The sequence below is a fragment of the Ips typographus genome, linkage group LG7, assembly GCF_016097725.1.
Source record: "Ips typographus isolate SLU linkage group LG7, UJ_Ityp_2.0, whole genome shotgun sequence".
Classification (NCBI taxonomy): Eukaryota; Metazoa; Arthropoda; class Insecta; order Coleoptera; family Curculionidae; genus Ips; species Ips typographus.
Genome location: NC_138428.1, coordinates 6,210,600 through 6,237,023, shown reverse-complemented (window position 1 = coordinate 6,237,023; position 26,424 = coordinate 6,210,600). Strand labels below are relative to the sequence as shown.

General features: G+C 41.8%; 4 protein-coding genes across 5 annotated transcripts in view; all 4 read right to left on the bottom strand.

Moving 5' to 3' along the window:
- Window positions 1-1,263: 1,263 nt before the first annotated feature.
- Window positions 1,264-4,142, bottom strand: LOC145731969 (alkaline phosphatase, tissue-nonspecific isozyme-like). 2 transcript variants are annotated; one of them, XM_081983967.1, is made up of 9 exons: window positions 3,901-4,140; window positions 3,604-3,744; window positions 2,923-3,125; window positions 2,672-2,864; window positions 2,454-2,617; window positions 2,194-2,407; window positions 2,009-2,142; window positions 1,538-1,952; window positions 1,264-1,489 (listed from the first exon to the last, which is right to left on the bottom strand). In XM_081983967.1, the coding sequence occupies exons 2-9, from the start codon at window positions 3,668-3,670 to the stop codon at window positions 1,299-1,301; spliced, it is 1,581 nt and encodes a 526-aa protein (XP_081840093.1). In that variant the 5' UTR covers window positions 3,671-3,744; window positions 3,901-4,140; the 3' UTR covers window positions 1,264-1,298. The 2 variants fall into 2 exon arrangements, with proteins under 2 accessions (XP_081840093.1, XP_081840092.1); XM_081983966.1 differs by lacking the exon at window positions 3,604-3,744 and having other exon boundaries at window positions 3,901-4,142.
- A 443-nt stretch (window positions 4,143-4,585) lies between these two features.
- On the bottom strand, window positions 4,586-6,154 carry LOC145731979 (ADP-ribosylation factor-like protein 13B). The gene is made up of 2 exons (XM_081983982.1): window positions 5,954-6,154; window positions 4,586-5,898 (listed from the first exon to the last, which is right to left on the bottom strand). The coding sequence occupies exons 1-2, from the start codon at window positions 6,007-6,009 to the stop codon at window positions 4,725-4,727; spliced, it is 1,230 nt and encodes a 409-aa protein (XP_081840108.1). The 5' UTR covers window positions 6,010-6,154; the 3' UTR covers window positions 4,586-4,724.
- A 146-nt stretch (window positions 6,155-6,300) lies between these two features.
- LOC145731977 (UNC93-like protein MFSD11) lies at window positions 6,301-9,587 on the bottom strand. The gene is made up of 7 exons (XM_081983980.1): window positions 8,808-9,587; window positions 7,833-8,005; window positions 7,547-7,723; window positions 7,179-7,495; window positions 7,005-7,127; window positions 6,646-6,950; window positions 6,301-6,595 (listed from the first exon to the last, which is right to left on the bottom strand). Exons 1-7 carry the CDS (start codon window positions 8,898-8,900, stop codon window positions 6,422-6,424), a joined length of 1,362 nt encoding a protein of 453 aa, XP_081840106.1. The 5' UTR covers window positions 8,901-9,587; the 3' UTR covers window positions 6,301-6,421.
- A 497-nt stretch (window positions 9,588-10,084) lies between these two features.
- The window catches only part of Dhc1 (dynein axonemal heavy chain 1), an 18,197-nt gene continuing 1,857 nt past the window's right edge, over window positions 10,085-26,424 (bottom strand). The window contains exons 5-38 of the mRNA XM_081983939.1: window positions 24,903-25,227; window positions 24,091-24,851; window positions 23,852-24,040; window positions 23,606-23,717; window positions 23,396-23,554; window positions 23,096-23,341; window positions 22,880-23,043; window positions 22,563-22,664; window positions 22,287-22,484; window positions 21,796-22,037; window positions 21,555-21,741; window positions 20,830-21,369; window positions 19,437-20,771; window positions 19,212-19,384; window positions 18,982-19,160; window positions 18,742-18,929; window positions 18,081-18,691; window positions 17,706-18,030; window positions 17,189-17,653; window positions 16,304-17,140; window positions 15,798-16,245; window positions 15,345-15,748; window positions 14,831-15,290; window positions 14,591-14,779; window positions 14,389-14,534; window positions 14,190-14,337; window positions 14,034-14,134; window positions 12,414-13,982; window positions 12,193-12,361; window positions 11,990-12,142; window positions 11,098-11,934; window positions 10,748-11,043; window positions 10,361-10,696; window positions 10,085-10,312 (exon numbers count right to left, since the gene is read on the bottom strand). Coding sequence (XP_081840065.1) covers window positions 10,109-10,312; window positions 10,361-10,696; window positions 10,748-11,043; window positions 11,098-11,934; window positions 11,990-12,142; window positions 12,193-12,361; window positions 12,414-13,982; window positions 14,034-14,134; window positions 14,190-14,337; window positions 14,389-14,534; window positions 14,591-14,779; window positions 14,831-15,290; window positions 15,345-15,748; window positions 15,798-16,245; window positions 16,304-17,140; window positions 17,189-17,653; window positions 17,706-18,030; window positions 18,081-18,691; window positions 18,742-18,929; window positions 18,982-19,160; window positions 19,212-19,384; window positions 19,437-20,771; window positions 20,830-21,369; window positions 21,555-21,741; window positions 21,796-22,037; window positions 22,287-22,484; window positions 22,563-22,664; window positions 22,880-23,043; window positions 23,096-23,341; window positions 23,396-23,554; window positions 23,606-23,717; window positions 23,852-24,040; window positions 24,091-24,851; window positions 24,903-25,227 — 12,798 coding nt within the window. The 3' untranslated portion in view covers window positions 10,085-10,108. The remainder of the gene's footprint in view (window positions 10,313-10,360; window positions 10,697-10,747; window positions 11,044-11,097; window positions 11,935-11,989; window positions 12,143-12,192; window positions 12,362-12,413; window positions 13,983-14,033; window positions 14,135-14,189; window positions 14,338-14,388; window positions 14,535-14,590; window positions 14,780-14,830; window positions 15,291-15,344; window positions 15,749-15,797; window positions 16,246-16,303; window positions 17,141-17,188; window positions 17,654-17,705; window positions 18,031-18,080; window positions 18,692-18,741; window positions 18,930-18,981; window positions 19,161-19,211; window positions 19,385-19,436; window positions 20,772-20,829; window positions 21,370-21,554; window positions 21,742-21,795; window positions 22,038-22,286; window positions 22,485-22,562; window positions 22,665-22,879; window positions 23,044-23,095; window positions 23,342-23,395; window positions 23,555-23,605; window positions 23,718-23,851; window positions 24,041-24,090; window positions 24,852-24,902; window positions 25,228-26,424) is intronic.

Sequence of the window (26,424 nt, the reverse complement as noted above, 5' to 3'; positions counted from 1 at the left end):
ACCAGCTTACAGCTGCGTAAGTTATTGCTGGTCTGATCACCCTGGTGTACACCCAGTGCACCATACCAGGTCTGAGACCCCATGTTTTTCCATACATTCGTCTAACCATTGCAAATGTGGTTACCGATTTGTTTATGACCTTTTCCAGATGCTGGTTCCAGGTTAGTTTTGAGTCTAGGATGACTCCTAAATACTTAACCTCTCCCTTGAATGTTAACTCTTCACCATGAAGATAAATAGGTCCAATTCCATCCAATTTTTTCCTTCTGGTAAATGAGACGATGGTGACTTTTGTGGGGCTTATATTCAGCCCTTCACTTGCAGTCCATCTTGCTACAGTATTTAGGGCCATCTGCATCCTTTCCCGTATTGTACTTGTGAACTTCCCTTTCACCATGATAACTATGTCGTCGGCATATCCATTAACATGGAAGCCTTCCCTGCTCAGCTTATTGAGCAGTCCGTCAACGACAAGGTTCCATAGGATAGGCGATAGGTTACCACCCTGGGGACATCCTCCAGCTACTTGCACTGAAAGACTTTCACCCATGAGTGAAGAATGTACCAATCTGTTTTTGAGCATGCCCTTGATCCACCTGCAGCAGGTGTCATCAAGTCCTCTTTCTTTGGCTGCCGTGATGATTGATTTAAAAGAGGTATTATCAAAAGCACCTTCTATATCCAAGAAGGCACCCAATGTTATCTCTTTGTTTTCCAGGCCTTGTTCCAGTCGATGTACAACCTGGAAAAGCGCTGTTTCTGTTGACTTGCGTGTTGTGTACGCATATTGGTCTTGGTGTAGTGGTCTATTTACTAAAACACCATCCCTTATATGTCTGTCCACCAGTTTTTCCAATGTTTTTAAAATAAATGACATGAGACTGATTGGTCTAAATGATTTAGCCAGGTCGGATGGTCTCCCTGCTTTGGGTATGAAAATCGCCCTAACTTGCCTCCAGTTCATTGGAATATGTCCTAGTGCTAAGCTAGCTCTTAGAACATTGGTTAGTTTGCTAGTGAGCAAGTCTGTTCCTTGCTGTAGCATTATGGGTAGTATTCCGTCAGGTCCCGGTGATTTATACGGTTCAAACGAATTTAAGTTATGATTACAACACTTCAGATGACCAGTTTTGCTGTAGCTTTCAAAGGGTAAAAAATACAAGCTGATTATTTATTAGCCCTAAAATTACAAATAAAAATTCACCTGGACAAGCCTGTCTCCATGTTTTTTGCACAAATCATAAAATTTAACACAAAACAATATTTTTGCACCAAATAAACTATATTGAATAAATAAGTCAATTTAACAGATAAACTAGAAAACCCACACCAAGAGTACCAATAATACTAAAGTGTAAACAATTCGAAGCGGATTCGTCAGGATCTAAATTGTCGTAGCCAGCAAATAAACCAATTTGCATTGCGTAACTGATGACATAAGCCACGTAGGTTTGTTCATGAACACTGTTGAATAAATGGGCCATGGGTCCTGTAAATAATTTTCGAATCACATGAGTTTGGTGCTTCTATGACGTACCTTTAGCATAAACTAAAACATCGGTACCGCCATGAGTCACTTCATCGGTACTAATCGCCGCTTGTTGTGAATACTCGAAATCGGTAATGTTTTCCTTTGTGGGATCCGCCCTCTCCACCATTCCATCCACGACCGAATATTGGTAGTTATTAGCACCACCAGTACCGTAAAGTAGGTTCGTGAAAGGTATCTGGTCAGTTTCTGACAGGGAATACCCTAAAACACCCTGACTTCGATCCGGATACCCCGTGAATAAAGCCGAGTGTGAATGGTCGCTAGTCACTATAATGAGAGTGTCCTTTTCATTGGTCAGATTAATGGCTGTTTGGACTGCATCACTTAAAGCTACCGTTTCGTCTAGAGCTTTACGGGCGTGGCCTCTGTGATGAGCTTGGTCAATATTACCACCTTCAACCTTAGAGCACCCATAAAAATGTGGTGGAAATCCTAATTTTTAGTGTTTAATTTTACCATGAGGGCGTACCCGTTAGGGTTTTTCTCCAGCAGTTGTATGGCAGCTTGCGTCATCATGCTAAGGGACGGCATTCCTTCAGGGCCTTTGTCCCTTTCGTACTCCAGTTTAAGGTGACCGTTCGCAAATATTCCTTAAATAACAATTTTCTGGATGGGTTGTAATTGTAGGTTTACTTAAGTACCTAAGGTAAACTCTGAGGAAGAATTCATATTTAACAGGTCCTGGGTGTTTTCCAGTACTTGGTTAGTGACCTGGCGTAGTTCTTTGTCAGTTTTCCAGTCCTGGATCAGGTCTCTACCTTCTTTCTTACTGATGCACGACCAAGTGTCCAAGGGGTCAGCGTCAGTGCCGTTGATATTGGCCACCAAACTTTGTCTTCCTCCACCCATAATAACCTAAGGTTTTTAATAAAATGGCTGGTTAAAAATATTTTCTGGGTACCTCGATATTTCTGCCTGGGAGTCCATGAACCATTTGCCAAGCTATATCACTGCAATCGGAAGATTCTTCTGGAATAACCGCCTCGCACTCCCACTTTCTATTAGGAGTGTGTGCATACAATGCACTTGGTGTAGCATGGGTTACCCTAGTCGTAGTCACAAAACCTGAATCAGTTTTCCATTGTGACATCATCCTGGTTTACTTTCATTTTTACTTGCCAGTGGATTTTCCAGCATTTTGTGCCCAAGTCACAAAACTGTCCAATTGAGCCGATTTGGTTAACGAAGCCTGACAATCGTTAACGTTTACGGTGTTGTCAACTCCAGCCGTTTTGTGATTGGCCTTCACACCGCTGAACAACGCTGTAGCAGTACTACACGAGTCTGGTACCAGCTTATTAGCGGAGTACACCTAAAACCAATCAAAAAAAAAGTCCTTAATCAATTTATTTAGTGATTTACTTTAGTACTTTAAGCACTCCGATGTTGTTGAAAGTTTCCCAAGCCAAGAAACCAGTTTCTCCTTTTCCATAAATCCTGGACGTGGTTATTGTCGTCAAACCCATACCATCACCGACGAATAAGATGACGTTTTTGGCTAGGGTGGATTTAAGTTGTTTTTTTAACGCTTGGGCTAGTTCACTTTTGCCCATTTCCTTCCAGTAGGACTGATCTACAATAAAAGTTTTGTTCAGACAGTATAATTCGTTCAAATTCAGGCTTTCTAGTAGCCAAGATTTTGAACCATGTCACGTTAGACTACATTGCATATATTGAATGCAGTCACGTGAGGACTGTCAAAATTTTCTTGCTTTAATCAAAGCGGCTGTGTTTGCGCCATACTTACTTTTCAATGTTACGTCACTATATTATCAGAGCTGTCCCTGACAGATGACAAAAATGCGACGTTGTCGATATGAATGATTGTGCAATTTGAAAATTGTGGAGATTATTTTTTAAAGATTAAAGAGTAGAATTTTATGAAGTATAAACCACTATAAACCAATAAAACATTTTTTGTAATAGTTATCTTTGAAAATAGAAAAAAATATTGATGCCTTCCTCAAAATTTGGTATTTGTAAGAAATTTTACAGCAGCTTTTTAGAAAATTTTGGCAAGCATTTAAAATTATGAAAATATAAATAATTACCTTCTGAACAACAAATATTGTAATACATTTGCTGGATCACCATTATAAACAAAAACGCACGTAACATAGTGTTGATTAGTCCTCGTGCTTGTTCTATTGCTGTTAATAAACGTATTTAACATTGTCCGACTTCCTCCGTAACTGAACGATAAAAGAAATTACTACTAAACGCTATCTGAACAATTTGAACTGGGTAATTAAAGAGTTTAATATTGTTTATAAAGCATTAAATGTCCATTGATATGCTACTTTATTACCCTTTTTAATCCACATAATAAATAGAAAATGCACACCTACCTTCAGCACCGTCACCAAATAGGTACAAACTGAAAATTGCGTGAATTGCAAATAGTAAAAGGGCTGAATTCATTTTAAACCCAAAACTTTGACTGGAAGGATTAGCGTTAACATGGTGTACGACAATGGTAAACAAAGTGCTAATAATAATTAAAGTTTATCGCGACAAGTTATATTAACTTTTAGACGAAAGCATTAATTGGTACAACCATATGGCGAGATTCACTATAACTTGACAACCTTTCAATTATTTATTTGTTCAAGCTTTACCGCAGACATATAATATTAACAATGTGGCAGACAAGTGTAAAACTTAAATCCGGCGCGGTGTAAGTCACATCGGCAACGCCGCACCTTTACGTCAACTGTTGACAGCAGTTTGACAGTTTTGACACAAGGAATAGAAATTTGTGATGGCGTCCGGCGTTAGTTGTGTCGTGGTTTAAAAAAAGGGTTTATTAATTTGTAGCTGTAATTAATTCTGGGAGTAGTAAACGTAAAGCAACGAGAAAAACAGTTTTAAATCATTGGTATCCATGACGAGAGGTTGAAAAGAAGATTGTCTGGGCAAGGTAAGTTCAAGATTTTTGCTTGACAAACAACGGAAATTTTACACAAAACCCACTTACTCTTACTTATCTAAGCAGTCCCATTTAGGTGTCGTAAAAGCCACAAAACACAACAATAATTACAAAGCCATATTTTATTACAAAACAACACAAGGTGCTTATTACAAAAATATAAAATCGTAATTGACTAGAACATTTCCGTGTCGAGATCCAACTTAAAACTATTATAATAATTAGTAAGACAGTTTGCAAATGTCACTCTACATCGACTACACATATTCCGTTCTCTCCCCTATTACCTTTCACCGATGAGGGTCGTTTCAATTCGAAACGTTCCTCGAGCACCGGAGAGCCGTAAAAATCCCCCGCGGGCCCCATTTTGCTTATCGTAAACACCCTACTGTTTTCGTTAAGGGTTTTGCGCGGTGTCACCATTATAACGTTGCCGTTTACGGGTTTGAATTCGGTGGCTTTGAGTGGTCGAGCTGGTCCTGTTTTATTTCGTCTAATTTTGGCGCTTTGTGACCTCCTAATTTCCTTGTTGCTGTTCATGCGTAATTGCAGTTTGACTATTTCCACGGCGCTTCTAGGACGTTCTTTTTCATTGGAATATGTGTTTATTTGATAGATTTCTGGGAATGTAATGCTGGAACTAGAACTGCTGTGACTTTTGGTGATTTCCTCAGGATTGGGGTAAAAGTCCAGAATTTCAGGCTCTGTGACAGTTAAGTTGCCATTAACCTTGGAAACATACTCAGAAAAGGTTTGAATGGCATCTGGATCTTCACTTGTAGCTAAGGCCTGTCGTTCAGCTCTGATTCTCTCTATTTTTGCTATCATTTCCTGTTTCTCTTGAATTTCTTGCTCAACTGTGTCAACTAGCACTCTACTATTCAATTGCTCATAGTTCTGATCAATGTAGTTTATAATCCACTCGTAACCTTGCTTGATACCTGGATCGCTTTTGTGATAGTTTGACTCATTTGCACTGCAGCTCTGTACTAGAGCAGGACAACAATATTTATTCACAAGCTCTTCAATTTTCAGGTACTCAATTAAATCAACCTCATCCAAGGCACTTTCTTGATCCTGTTTGTTTGCCAGTATTAGTAAGGGTTTCCCAGCTATTTTAGCGTTACTTATTATATCAGTGAGGACTTGGCGCACTTCAGTGAAACGGTCAGTGTCACAGGAATCCACCACAAAAATCACCCCATGCACGTCAACAAAATATTTGTGCCAAATGCCACGAATATTGGGGCCTCCACCCAAATCAAAGATTTTTACCTCATACTGTCGAAACTTTAATTCAATCACTGAAAAACCGATTGTGGGGACTGTGGTGTCGAGTTTTTCTCCTGCTAAACCTTTGGCAGTCACTGTTTTACCCGCATTATCCAGCCCTACCAACAATAACGCTATTTTCCGTCTGTAAAATAGGGTTTTCAACTAAACTACTCAATTCGGGAAGGGTGGTAAGTTACCTGTTCAAATGCCTTTCCTGACAACAATTATTTCCCATACTCGGCTGTTCAGTCATTTAAAAGGATATTTGGAGGTTTTTGTGCAGGAAACATTCTGAAATATGATAATGTAAACAAATACAAACATTAAACAGCTGACGAATATCAATACTCGCTGTCATTTAATTGACATTTGATAATTCACAACAGAGCACCCTTTTTTTAATAATTAACCTTCCAGTTTATGTAGGTAAGGACAAAAGTGTTACTTTTAGTGCACAACTAGTGTATTATTGTGACGGTCAATCACAAATTACCCACTGTGCTGCGATTAGACCGTAACAGTGGTTAAAAATCAAATCATTGACTACTTTTTTACAAAACTCTATTAATCTCTTATTTTATAATAACATTTATATTGCACCTCAGTCTTTTAAATTACGAAAATGGCATATACTGCTCACAAATAGTTCGTTCCCACAGAAAACTTCACTCAAACTCTGACACTGTTGACGTATCGGTGACTTCAGCGTTCGTCTTATGTCGCCACTCGACCCAAACGAAGGTGACGGTCCCTAAAATGCCAAACACCAGCAGGATACCCAGTTGGGCGTAGAGCACAAAACTGGAAGCGTAGGCGAAGCTTACGGCAGCGCCCACTGACTGTTAAAGTTGTCAGTTAGTTAATGAACGAAACTGGCTAACTTACTTACCTGAGTAAACTTGAAAATGGCGAAGGCGGAAGCGCTGTCATCGGCGTAGACTCCACCCAACATCGAGAAAATCTGGGTGTTGTAGCAAGCGTCCCCAAAACCGAGAAAGAACGAGCATAATATAGCCAGAATGGTGTTGCTGGTGATAAAGGCTTTGTCTGAAGTTTCGCCAAAAGGGGCCTTGTTGGGTATGTTGAGGAAGATCACAAAGAAACTGATGATGTGTAGGACGAATCCCAGTATAACTATGGGGTCCCTACCCCATTTGGTGGTACGTTTTCCCAAAAGGCCGAAGGCTGCTCCAGCTAGTCCCCCAACAACACTTTAGTGCTACAGAACCCTTATGAACGTAGCCTTACCGATAACTTCCCCCAGTCCAATGAAAATTCCAGAAATCCCAACCAACTGTTTTCGATTGGGTAGATTCTCAGTGAAACTGATGCAATTACCGTAGACACCGCTCCAGAAGCCCAGTTCCAAACCTAGAAAGTGACAGTTATAGCAAACCCCACAACCCAATACAATAAACTGACCAGTATAAACAAAAGTGATACAGAGCAACAACATGTTCTGAGTCAAAAAAAGGCTGACAGCTCCTTTGAACGCGTTCCAAACACTGTTGACCGCCACATCGGACGTTGTAGACTGTCCCGCTTCTATGGACTTCTCGTCGCTTCTACCACTCAAAGGTGCCGCTACTCTACTTGGTGGTTTTGGAAAAAACACCATAACCACCAATCCAACCCCCGCGATAACTGACAGTGTCCAAACAACGATTTGTCTTGTACTGCTGTCGATCTTGTCTTTGCCTTGGAAGGCGAAGAACACAAATGTATTACCGATAAACATGCTGAAATTTGTTTACTAAATTGTTCGCACAAAATCAAGTGGTTGAACGAACCTCATCTGCAGAAGGGCCCAAAACACTCCAGAGTTCCTGGAAATGGTATCCTCGCTGGAGTTTAAGGTTAAGTAGTTGCCTTGACCCGTCCAAATTAAGGCGGCTCCTACTCCGATAATGCAACTGGCTAGATACAGCAGCCAAGTGTGAGGAATAGAGAAGGACATGATGAACAAGCTAAAATTGGAGACAACAACATTAAAAATCCAGAACCAGTGATTGACAATACTTTCAGTTAGACTTGGTATCATATTTTTGATTGATGACAACCAAAGTGATCACTTACACATAAGTTATGCCTCCAATCAGCATTGAGAACTTTGAGCCAATAACACTGATGACAGAAGGGGCGGCCCAGTTAAACAATGCCATAGAAACGTAGATGATGCCCAAGCTGTAATAAGCATTGGCTTGGCTAAAACTGGCATCGTCCTTTTTGATGCTGTCAATGATGGTGCCCTGAAAGCATGATTACGTCATGAGTGTTTATCAAAATATGCTTTTGGGTTCACTGAATATGGTCGATTTGAACCGGTTTTTCTGCAAATTTACCAGTTTAAAAGCCGATGGCGATCTTTTATTACCTTTTGATTTAAAACAACCTTGTGTATTAGTTATACAAGGTGTAACTAGGCAAAAACCCTGATTTGTCAGAAATAGCATTATAGTATTGTACTATACTTTATCTAACTGTGTTTACATTGCCTCTTAACAGTTGAAGAGTTAGACCATGTAATGAGATTTTAATTTATTTTTATTTTGTAATCTCAAGTACACTTCTTAGGCTTTTCCAACTGGAAATTGACAGCAATTTTGATATACACTGAATCATCAAGGTAGTTATAATGATGATGTCAACTGTTGTTAATTCAACTCCAGTAAAACTGACCAAGATGATAAACTGTAAGTGTAGCATTCAGCCACATCCTATACTTGAGATTGTTCGATTAATGGATGTGGGTCACTGTTATTGACATGTCACGGAGAAACCCTTGATTATGATAGCAGAACTGTCAATAAAGAATTGCGAAATGATATTAATATTGTGGTAAACAACACCATCTAATTTCAGGAATACACCAATAAATTGCACAAGGTTGTCGAGTGGTTCAAATAAAACGCGCTAAAGTACCACCAATTTGAAGACGTTCATAAAAATTGATTGATACGTTAATCCGACTAGAATGATCAAACTGATTTACCACATAATTAAAATTTATTGTAGAAATAATCATAAATATTTTTCATTGAATACACTCACCTGGATGTTTCCCCACGTTTGGAAAGCGGTGAAAACCAACATAAAGGCCAGCCCCAGAAGGAGGACATTAACAAAAGCCCGGTCCAGAGCCATTTTCTTATTATTTTACTATTTTACAGTCAGACTAGTAATGGTACCATATTGAACTTTTACTAAAAAATATCAAAGCGGTACTGGCGTACACTCTCACTGGTACAAAGCGACTGAAAGTGAACGGACAAGGTACCGTGTCACATTGCTTATCTGTGAGTACCCATTGAGATTTCTATGATTATCTCAAGCTCCTAAGCGCAGTACCTAAATACAAAGTACACAATCACTTGCGAAGAGTAGATTAAGTGATAATTTAGGTTTGTCTGGTGTAAAACCAGCCCACACAACATAGAAAGAACAGTAAACGAAGTGGTACTTCCGCGTGTGTGTTGTGCATTTGAAATGCCTTGAACCTGTTGTGTGTATTATTATCATTATACTTTTTTTGAAGGTTAACTTTTCGCGATTATATTAAGTACAGTACTGGAAAATTAGTCATGATTGTTCAACCGTACATATCATAATTATTTATGTAATAGAAATTTTTCTATATACAAAGCATTTTGTTGTCTTGAAATTTTTAACATCCGCCATGTTGTCCATGCCCATTTAGTGGCTAAGTCTATTTTGCAGAAATCACAGCACAGTGGAGTTTGTGATTGGTCAAAAATAAGCAGCAAGCTTTAGGATGCTATTTTTGACCAATTAGAAACCACTGTGTTGCGACACTTTTGTGTACTTACTTTGCTATTTTAATTTACTTTAAGTCTTACTTATCTTACTGTCTATTAGCCATTTAAAAAGCTTATCGCATATCCATACAGTTTTATATTCCATGATTGGAAATCTCTTGTCTTGTAATGACTCCAGAACTCACTTGACTTCTTAAATCCCCCTCAAATGTTCTGTGACAACAGTTTTGCAGAACTTTATTCTTAAAAACTTAGTAGTACTTGCTATTTTCTTCTTAAACCAAAGAACAAGATCTAAATTTTATATTTTTAAAGGTGTAAATAATAAAAAAATAAACTTTAACCTCAAAACCTAGACCGTTTTCGTTTCATTGTTTTTTTGACTCCTCTGATCAGTTTGTGACATTTATCACATGCCATTTTATACTACATTACTGATGCTGTCACATGACAAAGTTTAGGATGCGGTTTGCTTTAAACAGCTGTTTAATGTAAATAAACCTTGTGGAGGACAAACCAATCACGGTTTCAAGAGATTTCTAAGCATCCAACTAAAACTCCAAATACTTTATTTATTCACTTAATATCACACAACAATGCCACACCCCTTAAAGTCCAATGCATGGGATTGTGATCAGTCTCAAAATCGATACTTCCCACATATTTCTGATCGGTCCTCTGTGGTTTCCTGTAGATGGGACATTCGTACAATTTCGGGTCTTTTCCAGCCGTGGTGTTGATTGAATAGATGTAAATCACCGGCATTTGTTCGTACAGCACCTTCAATAACAATATTACTTTAAATTCTAAAATTACCTTACCCATCACCTTTGGTTTGCTTTCAACTAGTTTCCCAGTGCGCCTATCCAATCCAGCCCCTTCTAGGAACAGTCCATGCACGTAGACTCCTTCAGGAGGTCCTTCCTTGATGTCCTCTTTAGAGTATTTCGTCACCATGTTCTGCAACACCACCGAGTCTAAAGCCCAACCTTTATGGGCTCTGGTGACGTCTTGGCGCATGGCTGTTAGGAAACCTTGAGGGTTGAAAAATCCAGTCATCCAGAATACGCTCGGTTTTCCGTTGTTGCACCAGGACCTGAACTGTACGTCACGTTCTAGGAGCTCTGTGTACCAGAACCCTAACGTGGCACTTTCCCAGGATATCTGTATCATCGTAATTTAGTCAGCTGTGTTATAGTAATGCGAGGTACTCACCCTGAGCCACTTTTCAGGTATTCTAGCGTCATACATGGCGTCCAAAGAGGTGCGCAGGTTTTGACTCATCACTATGGTACCTTCAATGGCCAACTTCAAGTCTGATAAAGTGGATCTGACTTCCTTGATAACTTTCTGGATGCGGTCAATTTCCTGTCTGAGGAAAATGTTCATGGGCAATAGCGCCCCCATTCTCACCAAAGCTTCTTTGACCTCAAAACTGTTGTACGCCTTGGGAAGCTTTTCCAGCATGTCCTCTGCCAAGCAGTAAACCACGCTCTCTCTGGTCTCTCCTCCTGGAGGATAAACGAACAAATCACGACTAAAAGACAGAAGTCCAGTTGCCTTACCTCCTCCACCACCTTCTTTGGGTTGTACATTGAGAATGGTGTCCAAAATCCCTTTGGCAGTGTTGATCTGATAAGTGATATCCGCATTGGCGTGCAAACCGAAAACTTCAGGGGTATCAGTGGCAGGCAGACCGTTAATATAATCCAGGTACCCTTGCAAATTCCTGGTCTGTGGCACTTTGTAATTCTTGTAAAACTCAAAGCCGGGTCGTAACAACACATCACAGAACCACACTTGAGTAAAAGTGGTAAGCAGTCTTTTATCAAAATCGTCAGTCACCCTGCCGCCATATTGAACTTCTCCCAACATGTAACAGATGGTTGGCCAAGACACACCTTTCTTGGGGTCCATATCGTCCAAATGGTTCTGGATGAATTGAACGCTGGCCGCAAAATCAGCTTGATTGAACTCATATCGGACGTTCCAGCCCAAAGGGCCAAATTTTCGTCTTTCCTGCACCACGGTGTGCAAAAAGGCTACAGCGTACAATAAAGAGGGCCACTGGCTCTGAGTAGAATAGTCCAAGAAGTCCTGACTGATGCTCTGATAGGTTCGTTTCAAGCTGGCGCGGATGCCTTGGGGCGGCTCATTAGTAAACTTAATGGCCATCTGCAAAAGTCCAATTGGAAATTGATCGTGGACCTCAGTGGTCAGCCAGATCCTAAAGGATTCCGCAATCTTGTCGGCGTCTAAGAGCATGCTCATCACCTCGCTGGCAAAACTTAGAGATAAATGAATGTTTTGAAGAAGTACCCAACCACCATGCTGCAATGAATACTCTATCATGTCTCGAGCCACTACTTCCTGCCCTTGACCCATAGATACTGATTTTAAAGCTGAAATTTTCAAAGATTACAATGCTAAACACACTGCCGAGACAGAAAAACTGACTGATATCCTTGGATTTAGCTAAACTGGCAATTTGAGGAGAAGGATCCGAGCCTATAGAGAGAATACAAATTAGAGGAGTGCGAGGTTCTGATTCTGTCCAGGTGGCTTCCAAGTCTAGAATGCAGGGCTCTCCATATTCAGGCCCTAAAGAGTCTGTAACCAAACTTTGTAATAGGTGCTTAATTGTACTCAGATGGTCATACCCATAATGTATTTCCTAGCTTGAGACAAAGTCCTATCAGGACTCCAAGATCTGATTAGAAGAAGCTTCCTGAACACGTCCAGGTTTTTCTGGTAACCACAGGGAATCTCTTCTTCTTCCGGTTTTTCTTTCTCGTACCACAAACGCCACTCTTTCTCTGAAGCTTCAATCTGGAATGATTAATCTCCATAAACTAACAACTAGAAGTGAAGCCACACAAACCTTAGACAAGATGCCATTGAACACAGCCAGCTTGTCAATCTCCACCAAATTCAGCCAGGTAATATCCAAAATCCATTTGAAAGGTTTAGGCTGAACAGCGTTCAAGTCCAGAGACGCCCCACCTTTAATGAAAGCCATAAATTCTTCGTGTCCAATCCGACCTTTGTGCAAATCAATTTTCATAGCCATCATCAGAGTGAACAACGCTTTGTGCCTCTCGTAGAGACTTCTTTGAGTGAACGTCCACACTTCATAAGTCAAATATTTGAGAATGATATCGATGCGTTCGGTTGTGTTGGTGCTCTTTTCCGATTTGGTGATTGAACTGTCAAAGATGATCAAGAATTGCTTTAAACTGTTTTGGTACATCACGTTCACGTTGCTCATTTCTACTATGAGGAAGTAGAGTATGGAGCCTCTGGCGGCCACCGCCCGAAACTCCTCTCTGGCTATGTTGATTTTCTTTTCTGTTTGAGCTGAAACTGACAATTTTTGTGTGACTTCCTCGGCTGTGGTTTTGGTGACCTGGAGCACGTTGATCAACTCCTCATCATCCACTAAAGATCCTTCTGTGGAGTTGAGCCTGCTGAGGAGGTTACTTTCCAGTTCTTTCATCCTTTTCTGGTTTTGCATCACCGACTCGAATAGAGCAACTCGTTCAGCCTCCAGGTCACTTTTCTCCATCAGGATTACCCTACCCAAGAGTTGATCTTCCAGACCTAGCATTGTTACCGTGAAGTCTATGATGGAGGTTTTGGCGCTTATTTCAGGGGAATAAGGTGGGTTGGGAAGTTTAGTGGTGATGTAGAGCATAAAACCTTTGAGGACATCGCATTCCTTATCCCCTACCACAACTTTTTCGATACTGCCCGACTTGATGAAATTTTTCTCCAGGACGTTGTCCAACACCGGGTCAAGTTCTATGTCCACATCTTCGATAAGTAATGGTTTACCTAATGATAGACAGTCCTCTAAGTGGGTGCGGAAGTACTTGTGATTTAATCCAGTGATCTGCAGGTTATTATTAGCTTCTTTATTTTTAATCCACATTTTTCCCTGATTTTGGGGATCAATCAGCAACGGATAGGATCTGGATTTCGTTGCTATCAAAGCATTCTGCACTGATAGTTCGTCGTTTGGTAGTCCTTGTAACGTCCACTCGGATACGGTGGAGCTCTCTACTAACATGCTTGTAATGTTCAAGCCAATGGTATAAGGGATCTCCCTGGAGGATAAGATATCCATCCAAGTATTCACCAGGCCACTTCTAAACTCCTGGTTGTAAGGACCACAATAGGACAAGAAGCCAGTGGCTAAAAGCACATCACCAACAAGACGACCAAGTTGTTCTTTAAATTCCTTGCTCTGCTGCGTCCAACGGACCTTTTCACCACCCAAACCTTTGATCAGGGTGGTTGCAGTGTTCATTTTTCTCAAACATAAATTAGCGGCGTCCGTTAAACGTTGTTTCTCCATTACTGCGCAATCGTACTGTTCTTTGACTTGTTTCAGGGATTGTTCGCGTTCTTCTAGTTGTTGTTCGGCGGCTGCCAAGTCTTCCATCGCCACCTACAAAACCCAGCAAAGCTACTAAGTTTGCTTAATATAGTGGGGAGGTACCTTTAGTCTGGCTTCTTGCATGGTCAAGTTGGCTTTAAGGGGAAGAACCTCCCGATTAACGCTATGAAAGAATGCCATTGCTTTTGTCCAGGATAAAAGACCTATCAAGACAAGTTAGCTGACAAAATGCACCAAAAGTTGATTCAACGTACTTACCAGCAACATCCCCACAAACCCTTTTAGCTGTATCCATGTTGTAATCCTCCATCTCAAAGTAAGGCGTCAAAAGTTCCACCATTTCATTATTGATGATGTCTTTAGGGTAGTTTTGTAGTTGCAACAGAAAAGTTGTGGATGCCATCATCTATAAAAATTATTTTAGTTCATATTGAGCAGGTTAATAAGTAGTGTTAACCTTAAGAGACTCAGCCCAAGATGGTTTAGGACATGGAGCTGCCGTGTCTGGAATGATGGGGTGCAGTTTTCTCTGGAACAAGATCAAGACGCAGTCCATGATGCGCATAATCAGGTGGGGTGGCCGTCCCAATTTACGCACCGTAGCTGTTCAATTATACCGTATTAAACTGGAAATATCAAGTAAAAGAAATGGTTCACACCAATATGGGCTGGTTTAATGGTGTTGAGAGCTGCCTCAGCCTCTTCCAAAGCTGGTTTGGCAGCTTCCAACTTTTCTTCAGCTAAAGCCTTCTCCTCCGCTATAGAAGACACTAGAACCTCCGCCTTCTCCTTCACTTTCTGCACTTGATTTTTTACAATCTCCGCCTGCATTGCCCTTTCGGTTACCTCTGCAAATCATTCCTGTTTCATGCATCAAAATTAGTGAAACCCTCACAAACCTGTAAGTACAGTTTCTGCTCTTTGTGAGGCATCCGCCAACTCCTTTTCCATCACAGCCAGTTCTTTTTTAAGTATCAGCACCGAAGACGAAGCCTCAGCAAGTTTCTCCAGACCAGTATCCATACGCAGTGCTCCGTCACTCAACTCTTTCCGTTTACCGTTGTAGATGCCCTTATAGCCTGCAATAAAGTTCAGATATGATTTGGGAGTGACGTGGGTGGCCCTACGGAACCGCTGGAAGTATTCGGTCGAAGTGGCGGCCACAACGTCCTGAATGGACCCCAAAGCATTCACTAGTTCCTCTTTCACTTCGTGGGTGCAGGCGATGTGAAACTCGGTCAAGAAGTGTCTGGCCACCAGAATTAAGGCGTCTTTAGGCCAGGGTTGGAACCAGTCTACCGTACACCCTGATATCAGGGCTGGGAATCTAAGGGCGCGATTCCGAAACTTCTCCCCCACCTAGAATAATACTTGTCATAGTCATAGATTGAGAGTATAGGTATATTTACTTACGGGTGAAAAGCAAAACACCACGTGTAAATTCTGACATGTTCGATTCATAAAAAACTCCATAACCACCTCCTGGTTTAAAGTGCGTTTAGGGTTCTCCCTCTTCATGATAGGGGTGAGCTCCTGAATGATTTCCGCTTGTTCATCCTTGGTGAATAGATTGGAGATCACCCCCGAGCTTAGGATGTTGTTCAAATACTCTAAAAAGCTTTCTTCTTTGATGTCCAGGTCGGTGAAGATGAACGTAGTGCCCTTGCCCTGACATCCACAAGTGCGGTACAACACCTTCAGGTCCTCCAGGAAGTTGGCGATGTTGTAGGATCTCGTCAGAGTGATTTGAAAGGTTTTATACCCAGCAATAAAAGATGATAGTTTGGTAAGGGATTGTTTACCACTTCCCCCAACACCTATTTACAAAATTAAAAAATTTGCTTTACAGGAATAGACATTACTGACCCACAAGCATGACGTTTCCTCGAGGATGACGTATAACTCTAGAGATCTTCACCAAGTGCAGCATGGCGTCAGGGAAGAACACCAAGTCCATCCCGTTACCACGCACCATCTCATTGAATTGAGTCAAGAACATCTCCAGCCGTTCCCGCAACTCATCTTTACTAAAAACAGGTTCGTACACTTTGGGAAGCTCCATGTCCGTGTCTTCTCCTTCCTCTCCCGTTGGTTCAGGGGCGTCCCTCATGAAATCCACAAAAACTGGATCCTTTTCGCACTTTTGACGAAGCTCAGGTCCAAAGTGTTCTTCCGTCAATCGAAGAAGTTCTTCATTGAACCAGGACTTGTCATTTTCGATAGTAAAACGGTCAGAAAACACTCGAATGCACTCGTGCTTCCATAAAAGCATCAGGCAGGTTTCTGATTCGATTACCGTAGAAAGAGTTCCGATCTATCAACACAACTTTAAATTGATATTATGCTCCACACAACAAATGTGAGAAACCTACCATTCCTTGCCAGATTCTACTCAAATCCCTCAAAGAAAACACGTAATGGAATTTGGCAGGTGTGGGCAGCAACTTAGACCGGGTGTTCTTCCACAATACCCTCGTCAGCGGTATCAGCTTCTTCACCAAATTCCTAACCTCTAGAGTGAACCCCCTCTTGACGTTGTAATGCCCTTGGGCGATCACTCCAAAGATTTTATCAATGGAAGCGTCTGCAGGTAACGGACAATTGAAGATGCTAAACTGCCGTTTCAGTCTGGCAGGGACATCGTTTCGTCCTCCTCCAGGCTGGCCCATGGCGCTCACGAATTGTACGTCCACAATTTGAGTAAACTCTCCAGGTTTCTCCAAGCTGTAAAATCCTCCCATGTCCATTGTTTGGCGCACGATTTCATTGGTCACTTGATCTCCCCAACAGTTGATTTCCGGTAGGTTAATGTCGTCGATAAAAATGATGAGTTTCTTGCCGTTCGGGGCTCCAAAAGTGTTTCCCATGCGTTTTTCCACGTAGCTTTCGATCGTTTTCTGAAACTGGTGCGGGGTGGTGGCACTGGAGAAGTTGAAGGACCGATGCATGTAGACTTCCGGGTTGGATTTCTTCATGTAGGACTTCATCATCACAGTTTTGGCAGTACCTTGTTCACCGATAAGCATTACGGCTTTCTCTTGTTTGGCAATTGTGTCCACTAAGTAGTTGATGCGCACGTTGTCCATGATTGGGATCAGGATGTTGGAGTATTCGGGAGTGGCCACTTCGGGGTAAACGTAGTTAGTTACCATCGAGTTCCAGGTCACCCAATCACCGTTCGAATTCACCACGTAATCGAACACAGTTCCCTTAAAAAACTCCTTTTTTACAATCAATTTATGAAATCATTTACTTACCTCTGGATTCTTGGAAGTGTTAATGGGCAGATCCAAACTATGGAGATGTTCCTTCATAAACTTGTCACATTTAGCTCTATCGCTGGTTTCCAAGTGAGCTCCCACGCCCCAAGTCAGCGCAAAGACAAACAATCTGGCCAAGTGTTCGGGAGTGTAGACTTTCTTTTCATCCACCTTCTCTGATTCCTCCATGGTTTCCTCGTCCTCCACCTCTGGTTTAGAGGCACTCACCTCTTCCCCTTTTTCAGTGGGTACCAAACCTTCCAGAAGGTTGATGATCTGGAAAATCACGTGGCACTCCAACACATCCATCACAAAGACGAGATTCTGGGCCCCCCAAGTGTGCAACGCGCTGAAATGTTCGTCGAACAGTTTACTGAACACTTCCTGCTCTTTCGGGCTGCGCTTTTTGAGCCATGCTTTTACTATTGGTTTCCAGTTTAATCCTGATGAGCTCATGTAGACCTAATTTGAGTTATTTTAGGGTTGTTTGAGTTTGAGTTTTAGTCGCTCATACCATTCCGTTACGGGAAACAGTGGCGGGGGAGGCGTTGTCAATATTCTCGGGTTCGAAAATGACTTTACATGTAGCCGCCATAGGTAAACGGTCCCCATTGGCCAAGGTCAAGGTTTTGTTGTCATCTAACACCGAGTTAAGGTTCTCAATCCAGATGCTGTCAACTGGACCGTCCAGTACCAGCCATACATGCTCCCCACTCTTAACCTTTAAAGTTTTTCTCCAAAGGGCGGAAAAAATCCCATCTGTCCAATCATTAGTGGCTACATCCAACCTACCGAACATTTGGGCTGCCGTTATGGCTTTGGGGTTCATCCTCATTTCTCTAAAATAATTAATTTCAAAAAAACTGTATTCAAAACGGACTTTCCTCACTTGTGGGGTTCCCCCATTTGAGTAAGTGCCTTCATCAAAATCTGGATGCAAGTAGTTTTTCCCGCTCCTGACGGTCCTAAAGTCATGATTCCGTGGCGCACCCGTTGAGTTTCGTACAGTTGTATGAGTTTTAGCTCCCAAGAGGGATGATTAACCAGGCCTGCGGCTTCCACTTGAGTGTTGATGGCTTCCTCCAACTCCTGGTAGGCGGTCTTCTCTAGCACCTGATTGGGGAACAGATCGGCCACCAGGGATATAAACAAAGGCTCGTCTTCGTCAATCAGTTTGGACAAGTTCATATCGCGAAGCACGCGCATTACTATCGTACTTTCCGTATCTCGGCTGTTGACTCTTTTGGCAGCTCCCAGGCTGCGCAGCACTGACAAAATGTTCCTCAAACCGAAATCGTAATGAACCTGTTTGGTCAATTGTTCCTCGCATAACTTATACAGGGTGTAAAACTTTCTTGCTAGGGTGATATTTTCAAGGAAGCCGCAACTGGCTAGTTTGACGCGGATAATGATTTGTCGATCCGGTACCATCATGGCGACGGTACGAAATTGAATTTTTAAGTTCTCGGGTAATTCTTTACGACCCGCATAGCCGGGATTCTGAAACGAAACAGTTTGATTGCGTCTGGTGGTCAAAACTCTTCCAATACCATGGTTATGAAGATTCCAAACTCCGGACACATTTCTACTATATCGCCGTCAGTAAATTGGAAAGTTTTGCGTTTTTCACGTTTACTGGCCAATACCACCGCGATTTGTTGAGCAGCAACTGACAAGACCGGCAGCTCGATGCGATTAAATTCGTCGAAACATCCCCAAGAACCAGATTGCGCCAAACCTACCCAACACTTGCAAACCATTCGACTTACTAACCTAACTAAATGTTCAACCTTTATAAATTCTGCCCAGTCCTCTGTAGTCCATCTGATCAGAACAGTTGAACACCACAACGTACTTGGCCAGTGTTTTGCCCATATCTTTGACAGTTTCGGTTTTTCCAGTTCCGGCTGGACCACAGGGGGCACCACCCATGCTCATGGCTAACGCCTGCGCCAATGTGATGTAACACCTATACATATTTATTTATCACACTGTTGTTACTGTCAGATTATACACTAACCTGTCAGTTAATGGAGTGATAACTAGTCGTTCAGTGCAACCCAAATACTCGTTCTGGTAGTAGAAACTCACGTCAGTGACCACTATCAATGTTTTGTCTTGCTCTTCTTTGAAGTAGAACCGGCATTGTTTCAACCATTCAAAATCGTTCACGTGACGAACGTTTAGTCGACACTAAGTTAAAACTAGTTAAATACTATAATTCATTTCAGTGTGTCATACTTACTAAAATATCAAAGATATCCCTTTGATGCACATGGATAGTAATCAAGGTCTCAAACTTGGTCCTCTCGATCTTGGTCAAGTCTCTAGTGGTCTGGTCAATCAATGTGTTCAACAGTTCCAGAAATTTGTTGTTTGTGTCTGGCATCACCTTCTTGTCGTGTCTGGCCTGTAGCAAAGCGAGCTCCGCGTCCCTAGTCCAAATCATCTGTAACCCGAGCAAACCAACCTGGGCTGGCATTTTTTCCAAGAAGGGCAACAATTGAAAGTTCCCATCACTAATTAAGACGTTAGCAGTCCTGATGATGGAGTGAATGGACGCTTGAGACGTTTGCAACAGTTGAGTTAGCCAAGTTTCCACGCTACCTTCAGCTCTTACAGCTTTTTCCAGTTGAATCATCTCACTTTCTGATGATATGACCGCTGTGATTTTGTTGTACTCGATATCGTGAAACTTGACGTATCTCGTATTGTCAAAGATTGATAGCAAGTGGTTTTGGATTGTATGGGAGTCGGAGGCTTGGCCGAGAATCTCCAGCAAGGCAGGATCAGAAACGAAGAAGAACCTGGGGAACATCATCCTCTTGCGCTCTAAGTAACCGCTTAAACTTTTCTGACACAGCTCCAGTTGTTCTTGAAGGTGAGGGAGAAGTTGTTTAAGCATATCGTCTCCTACGCAACAAGCCACTACACCTGGAGTTTCATGGGCGCGCTGCATAATTTTCTGCCAGGACTTGTCAATCTTTGAGAAACGTTTTGCCTCTTTAGGAAGTTGCTTGGCTATATCTCCTCCAACAAAAACAGCCTCCAGATACACCCACATGTTCTGCACCAACAACCATCTCTCTAAAATCTCATTGGTGTTGGACAAATCGTGCACCCATTGTTGGATTTGCTTCTTGAAAGGTGCGTTGTAACGATTGGACAGCAACGACCCCAAAATCATTAAACTGTCCTCTAATTGGCCTATAGTTTCGGCTGTGGTGTCTCCCCTCAACAGCAACTCCCCTCGGTTATTGAAGGTCATGAAAGTCAACTCGTGCACGCTCCATTCATTGGTGACTTGACGTAGTTTAGCCTCAATGTCTTTTTCCTTCATGGCGGAAATGCAAATGTCCTCAATATCCTCCTTGTGCTGGAGCAAAGGCGCTTCCAAGATGTGCTTGAGGCAAAAACCTTCACTCTCAAACTCAAAAATGTGATTGAGGGAGTCCATGATGCGTTGCCAATGGCGTGGCTTCATGGCCTTGTTTGCCATCAGTTCCAGTAGAGGACACATGTCGTTGAAATCGTCTATTGTTTTTTTCAAAGCGAAGAAGGCTGGCCATTCTTTCAGTCCCTAGAAAATCAGTTTAGTAAGATTTAACGCTACAAGCATTGACTTTGACTGATTTAACCTTAGGCAACTTCCTACACCGATTTTGAAATTCCATCAATTCATTATTAATCTCCTCAATGTTGACCTCCCCCCAAGGAATGTCGTAGTAACTGTTCACCCGATCGATGACGTCATTGTACAATTTGTACAACTTCTGAAGCAGATTGAGCTCTTTACGGATCTGCGCCAATTCCGGATAGTCAGTGGTAGGCAACCCAAACAACTCCTCGCCACTCTGATAAGTTTGCAACCTCCTCCACATCCCATCGAATCGATTCTGGAAGAAAATTAACCGGTCCGAGGCTTCTCGAGGAGTGAGTCCGGGCTGCATGGGACCGGCAGTACGGTACTCGTTGCAATAATCGATTTTGTCTTGGCGGAACTTTTCCAGGTTGTTTTTAAGGTCCGTTTGGAATTGGGGTTGCATGTCCAGTAAGTCCACTTGCACTTTGAGGGCGTGGTCGAGGAGTTGCTTCCAAGTGTAGCGTAGATTGTCCACTTGCTCCAAAATCTCCAGCTCTACGGAGATGTCGTAACGTCCTAAGACGTTGAAAGCGTCCTGCAATAACGATATTATTGGTGGATTTGAAAATTTGAATGTTGCGATATTTGTAGCTTTGGCGTGGCATCCCTTAAGAAACTATGGCACCTCTCACTTCAAAAAGCACATGAGAGATGTCACAGTTTCTGACGGGATGTGCACGCTCTGATTATCCTGTAAAACTAATTCTTTGTGGTGATTACCTCAATGGGGATGATACGAAGTTCCATGTCGATCTCCTGCTCCCTGATCTTCTTTAGGGTGTCCATAATCATACGCACGTCATCCAGGTCTCGGATAGTCCTCTCCAATTTCCTTTCCATCTCATTAATGACCGCGTAAACATAATCCATTTCTCTGCGATACTTCTTCTTCATGGCCTGACCAATTCTGTATACAGCAGAATTTGGAAACCTGTTACATCTACAGTTTGCTTACACCAACCTGTGAGTGCAACTCTTGATTTCAGTTTTTATTCCGTACTTGAGCTTTTCAGTCGATATGGCCAAACAGTTGGCGATGGTAAAAATGTCTGGTTCGGTTGCAAGTCGTTCGTGCAGTTCTTCGTGTTTGCGCAGCTGCGTCTCAAACTCTCCCAGTTGACAGGCGAGCAGTTCCCGCTGTGATTTCTCGTTTCTCCACAAGATGCTGTAGGGGCGCCATCTCGAGAGAAACTGTGACATCTCCTGAGGACCAAAGAAAACGCCAGGAGATGTCACAATTTTAATTAAGAGGCGCCATTGTCAATGTGCATTAGGGAGGTTTTAAGCATTCTTTGAGGGCTGCACCTAAAAATGTCGTTACAATTTAATGGCAGTCCAGTGATTGTGATCACAAGTAACCCACTGTATTGTCACCATGCGAATAATGCAATATGGAAGTTGGAATTTCCTCCAACAATGCTTATTCCCTCCAAAAAATAAAGAACCACTTACGTCACGCATCTCTTGAGTGCAAGATGTCAACAGCGACAACGTCTTCATCACCTCCTTATTCTCCATGACGTAATTGTAGAAGTTCCGTTGTTGTAACGGAAACATGGGTTTCTCCTCGGTTAACAGACGGTACAGTTTGCGTCTGCGCTGCCTGAAGTCCTCCTCCTTGCTTTTGGTCGAGGTTTTCAACGGTCTTTGCTGTATATTGTTTTTGATGGTGTGTTATAGTGTCCGGTTGGTGTTGAATTAAAAGTGCTAAGGTGCTTTGTGTCTTACCGCGGGTTGCTGGAAATTTCTAGACTGGTTGATGACGTCCAGTAGGTTGGATGATGGTCCTGCGATTTTTTTCCAGACTGATTTTTTGCTCACTGATGTTACCTAGTGTGTTTACGAGTGCGTGTGGTGTTTAGTGATTTTAGTTTGGGAGGGAAAACAATAAGTTACTTTCTATAACCAGTTTTACACTATAAAGCCAGGCAGTTGTAATAGTTTTACTTACACCTAAACTGTTACAACTGTCCTCCTGTGTTGTTACATTCTTATGCTAATAAAGAGTCATTTAAAACTTTTATCTGCCAGAATAAGTAACTAACCTCCTGATTGGCTGCCCATTGTCCCACCCCTTTCGACACTGCGGTGATATTTTTACCGGCCAGATTCAGCACTTCCTGGACCTCCTCCAGGTCGGGTTTCACCCCCACTTTGGGGATCAGCAACACGGCGCTCAGCACAAACACTGGTTGTCTCTCTTCCTTGTCTAATCGATTCTCAAATATTAATCATAAACAACTAAACAAAGATAAACATACATTCCATGCAGAAACGACGTCTTAGTCCTTCCAAGGACTGTCTGGTGACTTTGACCAGCACGTCAACCACTTTACGGGTGTAGTACCGACGCATTTCGCCTACGGCTCCTTTTACCACGTCCTGCATAGCCTTGCTCATACCTCCACTGAAAAGGAGGTGTGGCTTCTCGAAACACTCCCACACTAACGACCAATCGGATTGTTGCTGGCTCGAACGCGGACTAATGTCAGGTGGTTTGTCTTCTTCTGTTAAAGAAACTGTCAATAGTGCCAAATTTTATCACTTAGAATTACTCTGACCTGCAAATAGATAATCTCCATCTCCTCCTCCCTCATCAATGCGTGTTTGCTTAACCAAAAGTAGAATTTCCTCCACCGCCTCTTCTATCATCATACATTTTTTGTGCAACTCCACAGCCGAGGACCGACATACCTCATCGGTTTTGTTGCAAAACTCATCTAGATTACGAGTTCTGTTAAAAAATTATGTCACGTGATTTACAGACACACCCAAAGTCCAAGGTGGGTCTCCGTCGTCTGGAAAAGCGTGCAACTGGATGGTTTGCATGCTGGTCAGCACTTCGAGGACACGATTGACGTAGATGTCATGGATTCGATCCGTCTATATGGAATCACAATAGTAATGCAATTATAGTCACTATGGAGATATGTTCTATATGTTTGTTGAGACGAGTTACTCATTTTTTCTTTGTTTATTGGGTCTTCTATAGTCACTATGTTAAGTGGGTTTCTTACCAATTCTTTAAAGTTGTGTATGGCTAATTTGGCTACGTCTACGTAGGTTTGCCAGTCTTTGGACACCCAATCCAGTTCAGTGAGTCCAGGTTCGATTTTTTTAGATAGTTTGATGAGATGTGGCAAGAACAGAGGACGCACTTCCAGTTTGACGTTTTTCGTCACTTGCAGGAAGTCATTAAGCAAAAACTACAACCAAACCGATGCAGTTTTGTGTAACTGCATGGTTGTCAACTCACCTGCAAAGAATCGCGCACCAAAATGAAATGATCCTGTTTCGTGTAAAGTGTTAAAGCCACCATGGGCACAGGAAGATCCATTTTTATCATCAAATCCGCCTCGCGGATCAACAGTGGTATTGCAGTCTGTAAGTTGACTTTGAGTTTCTGTGATTCCGGACAGACTTTCAGTAGTTTCTTGGTGAGGCACTTGTCAGCGTCCGAAACGTGTTGGTTCATCCATAAAGCCACCATATCAGTCTCAAAGGTTCTGAACATGTTCTCGGCGGCTCGATGACGTCTAGAAAGCTCTACAGTGGCCGGGAGGTTTTTCATCACGTGATGTCCAGTCACGTTGCCAAGCAACTCGTCCAAGTGGCTAGCCAGACACCGGGCCCACTTGATTCTCCCCGCTATGGGAGGGAAAGTCCTAGCCACCGGGGGATCGTCTTTTTGTTTTTTGTACATCCGAATAATTCGATCCACCTCTTTTTCGCAGTATTTCAAAATACGGTCGTACTTGTCCTCTAGCTTGGTTAAAGGGATTTTCTCGCTCACTTTTTCGAAACGAGTGAGGAACCGGGCACCTTGCGGGGTTTCCCACACGCTGTCAAAGCTACGCTCCACCGTGTCGGCAATGCGGTCTTTCAGCTGTTCCACGTGGTCCAGAAATGATTGGAAGTCGTTCTCAAAGTCGGTATTGCGCTGGTCCAGGTAGTCGTACTGTTTGTTGATCACAATTGCTTTGATTTCGGTGAATCGATGCACAGCTTCGTCTAATGCTAAAAAAATATTTTACTTTTGTATTGTGGTAGCATTTTTTCTAAGCTCACCATCTCCAAGTAACAATCCTTCCATTCGACGTTGAAACAACCCAGTATAATCATCGATCAAATCGAACATGGCAATGATTTTGCTCAATCGCCTGCAAAACGCATCAAACTTTCCGAAAATGTAGTTTTCAGAAAAATTAAATGGTCGAGTAGCCGGCAACACTGTCTGGTCCTTGACCACGTGATAGGTCTTCCGGTACACTTTGTTCAGCATTATACACTGCGTCAGTTTGTCCTTGATTAGCGTTCTGTCCTGAGCCCAAATGCTTTCCTGGCATCTGCAGGTTATGTAGCTTTTACAAGTTTCAATCATTTGATTGGTTATCTGACAAACAAATTAGAAAGTTTAGTTCACTGATGCTTTATTTCAGTTTAATAGTGCAATATTATCCCTAAAAAATCAACAATAAGAAGACCACCAATCGATCATTCCAGGACATGTGACTTATTTAACAGATATCCGCTATGTTTGCTGTAAGGTACATACAGGTGTGGTAAATCCAAAACCGACCATAGGAAAACCGTGTAACTGACAGAGAAACGTAGATAATTGCATGCGTGGGACAAAGACAGAAAACGAAAAAAATACCAAGTAATATAATATTACCAATCCAATACATTTTATCGACGGTATTAGATTTTGGCAACAGCGTACTGAAAATATGGCCTACTTGGTATTTTTTTCGTTTTCTGTCTTTGTCCCACGCATGCAATTATCTACGTTTCTCTGTCAGTTACACGGTTTTCCTATGGTCGGTTTTGGATTTACCACACCTGTATAGTGTCAATTGACGTCGTTCTGGAATGGTGGTCAAACAAAAATTTAGCTTATATGGGCAAGAACAAGTTTCAATATATTAATCAGTTTGTGATTGGTCAGAAAAAGCCTCTTTCAGCTTGCCGCTTTTTCTTGAAAATATTCCTAATTAATACATTCTTTCAATTTTTTGAACAATAAAACATTTTGAAGTGTTTTTTTTTGTGCTTATTTCATCTAATTTGAGGTACTCTGGTATAAATATACTCTTTGCTGTGCATTAGAACCCTTCTGAAACAAAATAAAAATTTGCCAAAAATGCACTTTTTACCAAAACTGTAATTTTTCCTATTTTTGATAGGTTGTAACTTTTTTCAATTTGTAACTATCAATTTCGGTAAACCGCCATTAGAAAGGGATAAAAAAATACTACAAAACAAAAACAGCCCAAAACCTTCAATGCTTTTTAAACTGTCTAGAAACCTTCCAAATGCTCCTAAAGTAGTCTAAAAAGATTTCAAAACACTACGAAATATTTCTAAAATAGTCGGAAACCTTTCAAAACCATCTAGAAGCTTATAAAAGCTTTTAGCAATCTAAAAGATTACAAATACTCTTTAATTAGTCTAGAAGCTTGACTGTGAGGCTAAACTGTCCAAAAACCTTCCAAATGCTCCTGAAGTAATTCAGGAAATTTTGAACATTTTCCAAACACTCGAAAATCTTCCATCTCTAGTTTTTTTACAGATTTTTATGCCTTTTTGA

Coding starts and splice junctions, on each gene's coding strand:
- LOC145731979 (XM_081983982.1), bottom strand. CDS start 6,009: ATGACTGAACAGCCGAGTATGGGAAATAATTGTTGTCAGGAAAGGCAT. Junction 5,899..5,953: donor CAGGAAAGGCATTTGAACAG/GTAACTTACCAC, acceptor CCTATTTTACAG/ACGGAAAATAGCGTTATTGT.
- LOC145731969 (XM_081983966.1), bottom strand. CDS start 3,973: ATGAATTCAGCCCTTTTACTATTTGCAATTCACGCAATTTTCAGTTTG. Junction 2,143..2,193: donor TTCCTCAGAGTTTACCTTAG/GTACTTAAGTAA, acceptor TTGTTATTTAAG/GAATATTTGCGAACGGTCAC. Junction 1,490..1,537: donor TGTTTTAGTTTATGCTAAAG/GTACGTCATAGA, acceptor AATTATTTACAG/GACCCATGGCCCATTTATTC.
- LOC145731977 (XM_081983980.1), bottom strand. CDS start 8,900: ATGGCTCTGGACCGGGCTTTTGTTAATGTCCTCCTTCTGGGGCTGGCC. Junction 7,724..7,832: donor ATTGGAGGCATAACTTATGT/GTAAGTGATCAC, acceptor CTCCAATTTTAG/CTTGTTCATCATGTCCTTCT. Junction 7,128..7,178: donor TATCACTTTTGTTTATACTG/GTCAGTTTATTG, acceptor GTCACTTTCTAG/GTTTGGAACTGGGCTTCTGG.